Source organism: Gekko japonicus, unplaced genomic scaffold (genome assembly GCF_001447785.1).
Source record: "Gekko japonicus isolate JY-2015 unplaced genomic scaffold, Gekko_japonicus_V1.1 scaffold542, whole genome shotgun sequence".
NCBI classification, from domain to species: domain Eukaryota; kingdom Metazoa; phylum Chordata; class Lepidosauria; order Squamata; family Gekkonidae; genus Gekko; species Gekko japonicus.
In genome coordinates this window covers 1006289-1017611 of record NW_015163104.1, presented here as the reverse complement: position 1 = coordinate 1017611, position 11323 = coordinate 1006289, and the positions used below count along the sequence as shown (strand labels likewise).

The window sequence follows — 11323 nt, the reverse complement described above, 5'->3', positions numbered from 1 at the left end:
GCCTGCATAGGCCTTCCTCAGAGGGCAAAATATTGAGTGGCAAGATGGCTATAAAAATATAATACAGTCATGTAGACGCAATCAGAAGGGATACAACCTATAAATTCAATATGGACCAGAAAACAAGTTTCTGTAACGGATAAAAAATAGGTAGATGACACGTTTCTACACTGGACTAGCATAAATGCCATTACAGAATAGTGAGAGTAATTATCCATAGAAACAGCAGGGAGTTACCTACAGCTACTTAATCTATGGAACCCAAATCACAGTGCTGTCACTGAACCTACAAAAGACCCTTGGCAAGCATCTGTGTTAAATGAACCCCATGGAACTCCTGAAAATGCAGAATCCATACTCACTGATCCAACTTCATTTGGAAAGCTCCTCTAGAATTGCTCGGCACCCCTCCTTCATGATAAGAAATGCCGTTGACAGGCCCACACCGAACTGATGTCTCAGGTTCCGGAAATATTCCTGGTTTGCCAGGTACCACAGGGTGATGGCCAGTCTTTTCTCCACCGGAATGGATGGCCTAATCTGTGTGTTCTGCCGCTCCAGACGGTGCCTCAGGGTGCCAGCTAGTTCAAAGAAGGTTGCCCTGGACATCCGGACATTCTTCAGCCAGTCCTCATTGATCCATGTGGCCATCACCGTGTTGGTCCACCAGTCCTCACTCCTGTCTTTCACCCACCAGCGTCGCGGGACTATATGGGCAGCAATGACAGGTGCCCATGCCCTGATAGATGTCCTCCGATTGTACCTGGAGGGTGCATGGCTCAAGGCATGCATGTCAGTTCTCCTCTCCCCCCCCTCCTCCTCCTAGACATATGAATGTAGTGCGTAAGCACCTCTTTCAAAGCTACTGTGCTGCTGATCATCATCTGCAACACCTCCAGGATCATTTGCAGCAAGATGGTTATGGAGACCATGAAGATCAGTAGCCTCTCACACAGTCACACCAAATCCAATCAATCACTCAAAACCAGCCTGCCAATCTCCAACCTCAACCCACAAAGGTGAGGGTTTTTCCTCCCTGTCCTTTATACCTGGTCCATCTCTGTGCCAGCCAATCGCCTCTTGTCCTGGATGGGTGCACATCAGGCTGAGGTAGCAACATCTGTCTCACCAATCCCTGATGCCCTGATTTCCCACCAAATCCTGCTGTCCAATGGGGTGTTTGCCTCCAGCTGGCAAGCTGTCACCCCTTCATCTTCTCCTGACTTGTCTCAGGGCATGGAAGGGTTAGCTAGATTGCTGTCACCAATCACTGATGCCCTGGTGCCCAGCTGGAAGCCTGCTGTCCAATAGGGTACTTGTTCCTAGGGGGCAGATGTAGCCATGGCATGTATCCCAGTGGAGTCAATGTATTCCAATGGGATCACTATTGCGATCGTTTGAGGTTCTGGTATAGCGATATATCGATATATCGCTATAAAACGGACTTTAAAAAAAACCGACCGACCGCGCGGGAAGAAAACGGCGGGAAAACAAAGCGGTGCCAGTGTGAAATGCCGAACCGCTTGTGAATCGGCTCCTTTCCGGTAGGGGCAAGCCGTGTGTGAAACGGCAGCCCTGTACCGGTTCATCTGGAAACGGAAGACTCCCGGCTTGAAACCGGGAGAAGACGGGTAATGTGAAATTCCCCAAGGTTTCCCGCAGGGAATTAAAAAGAGAGACAAAACTGGGTTTGAAAGGAAAGGATCTGGGCCTGAGATCCTGGACTGATAAATGAGGTAGAACTGACAGGCACAAGATGATTTGCTTTTTCACATGCATAAGAACAAAGAATAAAACATACAAAAACTGAGGTAAATAGTAACATTTATGTGGCAGTTGGGATGTTAGGTTTTACAGGCGGGTTTATAACATAAATACTGCACTCTGCTGCAGCTTAGTTACACATCAGGCTCAGCAAAGCCCTGCAGGCCTTCTCAGGTGCCTTGACAAGGAAACTTAATCAAAAATCTGATATCCTACAAATCTTTACTTCACAGTACTGTTAGATCAACCCTCAAAGCCTAACTCCCAGCCTTCAAAACTTAACTTTGTCCTTCAGCCTTAAAACCTAACTTCTGTCTCATTTAACCTCTCCTAGCCAGATCTTAACTTTTCCTAGTTCAGCTGTTATTAGCTGATTTACAGCCGTGTTCTGATTGGCTGCTGTGTCACTGGGGTCCATTTCTTTGGTCTGCCTATCACTGTGGTAGGGTTGCCAGGTCCCTCCTGACAACTGGTGGGGGGTGGGGAGGACTTACCAGTAGAAAGAAGGTCGAGGCCATGTTGCGAGTGTAGCACAGGAAGTGATGTCATCATGCCAGTGACTTCCAGGTGATCCTTTCATATATAGGCAAAAACTCTATGGTAAAACTGGCTTCTACCATAGAGTTTTTGCCTATATATGAAAGGATCACCTGGAAGTCACTGGCATGATGGCATCACTTCCTGTGTGATGCTAGCAATGTGGCCTAGGCCTTCTTCTTTCTGCTGGTAAGTCCCCCCACTAGCGAGCTGATCAGCAGCTTGGGGGCACGGCCTGTCAGCACCCCTGTCTGGCAACCCTACACTGTGAGCATTTCAGAAAATATTTCTGCCCAAAAAATGACTGTTAGGGATATGAATTATCATATTTTAAAAATATGTTGTAAATTCATAGCTGATTATGCCAGGGTTTTTATGTCACAACCTCTAAAAATATTCATATTCTCTTCTCTTCTTTGCTCTTATTTTTTTCAAGGAATTCAAAGTGATAGCCTTCAGGATTTCCTCTCTGTCTCAACTGTGGTGCAGTTGGAAGAGGAACTTCAGCACAGAGATCCAGAGCCTACTCAGTTTCCTGGGACTTTACTGGGGACTTCTCAAGGGGGAATTTCCCTGACTTTTGTGATCCCCAAGCATCAGTATAAGCAGCCAGCAGGGAGAAAGAGAAAACAATTGTATTTATCCACTCAATGCCCCCCAACAGGCAGAACACTGAACCCCAGAACTTCCTCCACAAGCAAAAAAAAATACACATGCACTGATTGCAGGAAAATCTTCAAGTCCAATTATGAATTTATTAGACATCAACGAATCCATACAGGAGAAAAACCATATGAATGCACAAAGTGTAGGAAGAGATTTATACGGAAGGATCACTTGCTGAAACATGAGAGCATCCACCGAAAAGTGTGTTCGTATAAGTGCCGAGTGTGTCAGAAGGTCTTCCGATGGCTTACACATCTTCAGTCTCATCAAAGAACCCACAGGCAAGAAAGCCGTTTCACGTGCCCCACATGTGGGAAATCTTTTTCTAAGAAAGGTGATTTGAATAGGCACCAGAGGATTCACACAGGAGAGAGACCCTATGGATGTCTTGAATGTGGGAAATCTTTCCAACGGAAGGAGCACCTTATGTATCATAAGGGAATCCACAAACAAGAAGGTCCTCACAGATGCCCCAACTGTGGGAAAAGTTTTCACCGAAAGGGACTGCTTGTGTCACACCAGAGACTTCACACTGCAGAGAAACCCTTTGCATGCTCTGTGTGTGGAAAGGCATTCCGAGAAAGAGCATATTTAAACAAACACCAGAAAATTCACATGGCCGGAAGGTGCTATAAATGCTTGGAATGTGGGAAAAGTTTTCTCCGAAAGAAGTCACTTCAGATACATCAGAGAATCCATACCAAGGACAACCTGCACAAGTGCCCTGAATGTGGAAGGGCTTTCTGCACCAAATCAGAACTCAAGAAACAGCAGGGAATCCACACAGGAGTGAAACCCCATGAATGCTTGGACTGTGGGAAACGTTTCCGTCGAAAGGATTATCTAGTAACGCACCAGAGAACTCACACCGTAGAAAAGCCCTATGCATGTCCTGAGTGTGGGAGAGCCTTCTCTGCAAAAGAACAGCTGAAAAAACACCAGAGAATCCACACAGGGGAGAAACCCTTTGCATGCTTAGAGTGTGGGAGATGCTTTCTACGTAAGGAATCCTTAGTGAATCATCAGAGAATCCATACTGGAGAGAAACCCTATGAATGCCCTGAGTGTGGAAAATGTTTTTGCAAGAAGGGGTTACTTGTGGCACATCAGAAAATTCACAGTGGAGAAAAGCCTTTTCTGTGTCCTGTCTGTGGAAAAACCTTTTCTCAAAAACAAGTGTTGATGTCACACCAGGGAATCCACACAGCAGAGAAACCGTATCAATGCCCTGAGTGTGGGAGAGAATTCCAACGGAAGGAATATCTCCAGGTTCACCAGAAGATCCACAAGGAAGAGAGATCTTATGGATGCTTGGAGTGTGGGAAATCTTTCCACAAAAAGGGGATACTTGTCTCACACCAGAGAACTCATACAGGAGAGAAACCTTTTGCATGTTCTGAGTGTGGAAGGTGCTTTGGTGAAAGCAAAGTGTTGAAGAGGCACCAGAGAATCCACACAGGAGAAAAACCTTATAAGTGCCTGGAGTGTGGGAAAAGCTTCCTACGAAGTGACGCACTTGTTGAGCATCACAGAATCCACACTGGAGAGGAACCCTATGAGTGTCTAGAGTGTGGGAAAAGATTTCGAGCACGGAGGAAGTTGGTGGCTCACCAGAAACTCCACAAAGGAGGGACAAGGTGTTGAAGCCCTGAATTGGAAAATGGTTTTCCAAGTAAATAACCTTCCCGTATACAGGAGAAAACCCCAGGACTGTCTCAAGTTAAGAAAAACGTTTTATGAATGATGCGGGAGGGGGCATTATTCAGTGGTACAGAATCTGCTTGGCATGCAGAAGAGGTCCCAGATTCTGTCTCCAGTTAAAAGATTGGGTAGTGGGTGATCTGAAAGGCCTTAGACCCCTGGAGAACAGCTGCAAGTCACGAGTGCAGGATACCAGCCTTGATAGACAGTGGTCTGTCTCATTATAAGACAGTTCGTATATATGTGTATGAAAACACAGTTCGAAGTCCAGTGGCACCTCTAAGACCAACAGAGTTTTATTCAAGGTATAAGCTTTTGTGTGCATGCACAGAATGAGAGAATCCACGCATGGCAGAAATTCTGCTTGCCCTGGGGAGCGGTAGCCGAGTTTACAAACACGTTATATTTAGGTTAAATTTCAGAAGTTGGGGAGAGCATTGGTTGTGTGTTTGTGTGTTATCAAGTCACTTCTGGCTTATGGCAACCCTACAAATTGTTGTTGTTGTTCAGTTACACAGTCGAGTCCGACTCTTCGCCACCCCATGGACCACATCACGCCAGGCCCTCCTGTCTTCCGTCCTGCTCCGGAGTTTGCTTAATTTCATGTTCGTTGCATCGATAACACTGTCTAGCCATCTCATCCTTTGCCGTCCCCTTCTTCTTTGACCTGTGGTATTGTTTTATTGTGTTATTTGTAAAAGTTACAAATAAAAAGTTATATAAGACCAACAAAGTTTAATTCTGGGTATAAGCTTTCGTGGGCGTACACACTTCATCAGATGCCACTGGACTCAAACATTGATCTAATAGTAACAACTCAGGTAGAAGCTCTGTTGAACAGGACGCCTTTTAATCTGCACAGCCAATCAGAAGGTCTGCTGGGGGAAAGCCCCGCCTAGCCCTGCCCACTTTCTAAAAGCACTTGGTGAGTACCCATGGGCATTGGGCACCATTGTTGGGACACCTGATTGACAAGATGCATCCTTGAGACGATAAGATTCGTTCAATGAAGTGAAGAAACAGACCGATAGAGCCAGATTGATACCCAGAAATGCCCTCCTGCAAGGTAGGCCCCCAAAATGTACAACAGAACACCACTAATTAATTAACTATAACATGGCATTGTGTGTAGAATAGTCAGACGAGCCAAAGATTGTCTGGCAGCTGCAAGTTCTAGCTCTCAGCGTTATGCTGCTGGCGAGCTAGGCTTGTTTTTAGGGACTGAGAGAGCTGTGACTGGCCCAAGGTCACCCAACTGGCTTCAAGTGGAGGAGTGGGGAATCAAACCCGGTTCTCCAGATTAGAGTCCGCCACTCTTAACCACCGCACCAAACTGGCTCTCTAGAACACCACTGGTTGTCACTTATGGTGCCCAGTTCAAACTAGTCCAGTACACCATCAGCGATCTGCAGCTCTTCCTGGATAAAGATATTTCTCTCTTGAAGGCGTGTTCTGGGTTACCACCTACAAATGCAGTGAGGGGAAGTGCTGTCTAATCACAGCCAACTGAGGGCTCCCCCTAGTGGGGTCTTTCAAGGCAAGAGATGTTCAGAGGTGGTCTGTGGCAGAATTTGGATCATGGGGTCCTTGTTCAGTCATGTATGAAGCCCATTGCAAACAAAAGCAGACTTTGGTCCTTCCCATGAAGCATTACTGTACGCACAATGCCTGCTTTCCTAGAAGCAAAGCGGGGCCTGGGTGTGAGCTCCAAAACGTGTGGGGTTTACATTCCTGTGCTGAGCTGTGCCATCTCCAAAGACAAAACTTTATACATTAAGGTCCTGTATATCTCCTGTCTAATCTGGAGACTCCTGATCGCCTAGAGGCACTTGGGGTCACAATGTTGTTGTTCTTACGGCAAAGGGGTGTGGTTATGTTACGGCATTCTTTCTTACGCCTACCTTGCTTTCCTTTAGGGGCAAGAAGATATATATACCAGGATTTTTCAAAGGGTAGGGGCTGTCTTCTGATCGCCTACTTGGCGTAGTGGTTAGGGACTTTTCAGTTTAGGAAAGAGACAACTAAAGGGGGCCATAAAAAAGGTTTATAAAATTATGCATGGGCCGAATAACAGATCAGCATTACACCAGCCAGAACCGGTTTGGTCTGGTCACCTGGACTGACAGTCACTTTGACAACTGTCACATAGATTGGCATGATCTTATACACATCACACATGCTGAATACTTATTGCATCTCAATACACTGGCCTAGAGGCACTTGGGGTCACAGTGTTGTTGTTCTTACGGCAAAGGGGTCTGGTTATGTTACGGCATTCTTTCTTACGCCTACCTTGCTTTCCTTTAGGGGCAAGAAGATATATATAGCAGGGTTTTTCAAAGGTTAGGGGCTGTCTTCTGATCGCCTACTTGGCGTAGTGGTTAGGTACTTTTCAGTTTAGGAAAGAGACAACTAAAGGGGGCCATAAAAAAGGTTTATAAAATTATGCATGGGCCGAAGACAGTTGACAAAGAATAATTTTTCTCCCTCTCCCAAAATACCAGAAATGGGAGGGCATCCAATGAAGCTGAGGGGCAGGGAGTTCAGGATGGACAAAAGGAAATACCAGTCTACACAGAGAGTGATTCAAATGTGGAATTCGCTGCCAGAGGATGTAGTCCTGCCCACAAAAGGGGATTAAACAGATTCATGGAGGATACGTCTGTCAATGGCTAGTAGTCATGGTGACTGAGGGGAACCTCCACTTTAAGCCTCGGAATCCCAGAGCCAGGAGGCAACATGAGGGGAAGGCCTCGGCCTCTCTGCCCTGCTGTTGGCCCGCTAGAGGAGCTGGTTGGCCACTGTGTGGGGACAGGATGCTGATCTGGATGGACTATTGGTCTGATCCAGCAGGGCTGTTCTTATGTCCTTAAGGGTGGACTCCGTGGCATTATACCCTGCTGAGGTCTCTCCCCAAACTTCACCCTCCCCAGGCTCCAACCCCGGAATTTCTCAACCCAGGGTTGGTGTGCAACAGTTTCTCCGTACGTGTATCTAATCTGCTTTGCAGGCCAGATCTGAACATTTCCTTGGCTTTAAATACTTATCACCATGTCCTTGTTACTGAGCCACGGAGTGATCTGTTTATATGTTCAATTTGTGCCCCTGGTACAGGAGCAGGAAGGAGGATAGCCCCCTTATCTGTATTGGATTCTTGTCCTATGACCGCTAATCGGTTGGCCTGGGAGAGTCTGAGAAGTATCACTTCATCTGTCACGGTCATCATGGTTGGGGGGGGGTCCAAAGGGGACATGAAGCCCCTTAGGTGACCCTGGGCCAATTGCTCTCTTGCATCATAACCTACCTCACAGGGTTGTTGTGGCGATAAAACAGAGCAGGGGGGAATAACTTACACTAAGTACTCCGAGCTTTTTTAAAAAAAATACCTGTAAATCTTTTAATTCCTCCTTTGCTCCAAAATATAGATCATATGGAGACATTACCTCTTTTATTAGAAGATAATAGCAGATCTATCACTCTTTTAGCTGCAAGATTTTATGCGATAGGTTTCCGCAGCCGTTCAAATGGGGTCTATCTTTTCTATATTTTGGTAATCTGCTTAAAACGAATGAGTTAAGAAGCAGTATGTGGCAGAATTATAAGCAAGGCAATTTCTGTGTAGCAGCCTGAATTAGCTTGTGCCTCTCTGGTTCTCTCTCCCACAAGGCTTTGCATAAGGATTAGATATCGTTCTATGCCTCTCTCAGTCCTGACAATGCCCTCTGTTCTGACAATGCCCTCTGCTCTAGAAGAACGGTTGACCTTTCTGAGTTCATCCTGGAAGTCAAGACTGTTGAGATACCAGGGTGTGTGGCTCCAGAATTCTGCCTTGACACAGTGGGAGGAGATTGGGTGTTTCTAACCAAGAAGATTATGAGCTGCCACTGAGCAGAGTTCATCTGGTCAGCGAGGGGAAGGGTTTGGGTTTCGACATTTCTTAACTGACAGCTACTCTGGATTTCCCCCCCTATATAATGTCAGTGTCTGCCACTGTTCGGGGCTCCTTGCCAAATTACCCCCATTGTGGGCGATTTGCAGGGAAGCCGGAATGTGTATTCCTACATTCCTGGAGACCAAGCCCTATGAGGAAAGACTGAGGAGAACTTTCGGTCTGGAGAAGAGGAGGTTGAGGGGGAGACGTGATTGCTCTCTTGAAGTATTTGACAGGCTGTTGCTTAGAGGAGGGCAGGGAGCTGTTCCTGTTGGCAGCCGGGGATAGGACTCGCCATAATGGGTTTTAATTAAGGGTGGGAAGGTCAAAGTTGTGCCACAGTGGAATCAGCTGCCTCGGGAGGTGGTGAGCTCCTCCTCACTGGCAGTCTTCAAGCAGAGGCTGAATGAACATTTGTCAGGGATGCTCTAGGCTGATCCGGCATTGAGCAGGGGGTTGGGCTAGATGGCCTGTAGGGCCCCTTCCCGCTCTGATTCCACGCTCCTATGAAACGGATATAAGTGCACTCTTCGTCTAATGTGATGAATGATTGGAATTGCTACTTGCTTGAATATTTTTGCACTATGGTTTTGTATTTCAATAAATAAGAGTTACTTTGGAACAGTTGTCTCTCTCTCAGTTTGGTGTAGTGGTTAAGTGTGCAGACTCTAATCTGGGAGAACTGGGTTTGATTCCCCACTCCTCCACATGCACCTGGCTGGATGACCTTGGGCAAGCCATGGTTCTGATAAGAGCTGTTCTTGAAAAAAGAGCCATTTCTCTCAGAGCTCTCTCAGCCCCACCTACCTCACAGGGTGTCTGTTGAGAGCCAGTTTGGTGTAGTGGTTAAGTGTGCTGACTCTAATCTGGGAGAACCGGGTTTGATTCCCCACTCCTCCACTTGCACCTGGCTGGATGACCTTGGGGAAGCCGTAGTTCTGATAAGAGCTGTCCTTGAAAAAGAGCAGTTTCTGTCAAGAGCTCTCTCAGCCCCACCTACCTCACAGGGTGTCCGTTGTGGGGAGGAGAAGGGAGAGGAGTTTGTAAGCCGCTCTGAGACACCTTTGGGTAGTGAAGGGCGGGGTATAAATCCAATCTCTTCTTCTCCTCCTCTTCTTCTTCTTCTCCTTCTCCCTCTCCCTGAAACTACAGGGTCCCTGCCGGTCTTATCCCCCTCCTTTATCAAGCTGGGTGGGGTTGGGAGGCCTGTGCTATTTTCCCCAACACAGTATTACGTAGAGAGAAATTTTGGAAAATATATATTCTTGATTACTTCCTGTACCTTGTTTTGGGAACATGACTGTTGAAATTGAGCTACGTCTTTTCTGTCACAATCATCACAATACACTCAAGGCAGTACACAGGGTGAGCCAGTGCAATGCAGTGGCTGAGAGCCTCAGACTTAGGGTTCAAATCCTCTCTCTGCCATGCAAGCTTGCTGGGTGATTTTGGGAAGGTCGCACACACACACTCAGCCTAACTAACCCAACCTACTTCACAGGGTTGTTGTGAGGACAAAATGGAGGAGAATGACGGAAGCTGCTCTGGTTCAGCGTTGGGGAGAAAGATGGGATAATGAGAGATGCCAGCCTCCAGGTGGGACCTGGGGATCCCCTGGAATTATAGCTCTTCTCCAGTCTACAGAGATCAATTCCCCTGCAGAAAATGGATGCTTTGGAGGGTGGGCTCTGTGGCATTGTACCCCTATGACGTCCCTGTCCTCCCCAGGGTATATCCCCAAATTTCCAGGAGTTTCCTAACCTGAATATGAGAACCCTCAATTAAATTGCTGAGCAGTCGGGTCAGAACAGATGAAAGGAAGTCCTTCTTCACCCAAAGAGTGATTAACACATGGAATTCACTGCCACAGGAGGGGAAGCGGCTACAAGTATGGACAAGAGGGCACTGGATAAGCATATGGAGCAGAGGTCCATCGGTGGCTATTAGCCACAAGGTATAGATAGGAAGTCTTGTGCTGGGGGAAGTGATGCTCTATATTCTTGGTGCTTGGGGGGGGGGCAACAGTGGGAGGGCTCCTAGTGTCCTGGCCCCACTGCTGGACCTCCTGATGACACTGGTATTTTTGGCCACTGTGTGATAGAGTGTTGGAGTAGATGGGCCATTGGCCTGATCCAACATTGGCTTCTCTTATGTTCTTATGTTTAACCCTACCCCCCATCCCCCACCAGGGCCAGGGGGGACCTGGCACCCCTACGGGATATAAATGAAGTAAATTAAATAAATAAATAAAGCAATACCTTACGGTGTAGTAAGGTTCACTGTGCACCTTCTTGGACTGAAAGGAGATCAACTCAGTCAATCCTCAAAGAAATCAATCCTGACTGTTCCCTGGAAGGCCAGACACTGAAGCTGAAGCTCAAATACTTTGGCCAAAAAATGAGAAGGGAGCACTCACTGGAGAAGACCCTGATGCTGGGAAAGACTGAAGGTCAAAGAAGAAGGGGGCGGCAAAGGATGAGATGGTTAGACAGTGTCATCATCGATGCAACGAACATGAAATTGAGCAAACTCCGGAGCATGACGGAAGACAGGAGGGTCTGGCGTGATGTGGTCCATGGGGTCGCGAAGAGTCGGACTCGATTGTGCGACTGAACAACAACAAGTGCATATATATCTGAAGAAGTGTGCATGCACACGAAAAGCTTATACCCAGAATTAAACTTGGTCGGTTTAAAAAGTTCCCCTGGACTCAAAGGTCGTTCT

General features: G+C 47.0%; 1 protein-coding gene across 1 annotated transcript; it reads left to right on the top strand.

The window, feature by feature from the left end:
* Positions 1–561: 561 nt before the first annotated feature.
* Positions 562–4939, top strand: LOC107106592 (zinc finger protein 260-like; the record flags this gene model as incomplete). Its single annotated transcript, XM_015406773.1, has 2 exons — positions 562–728; positions 2738–4939. Coding segments are annotated over 2 exons (2041 nt in total), but the record flags the coding sequence as incomplete, so codon positions are not given.
* Between the last annotated feature and the right edge of the window lie 6384 nt (positions 4940–11323).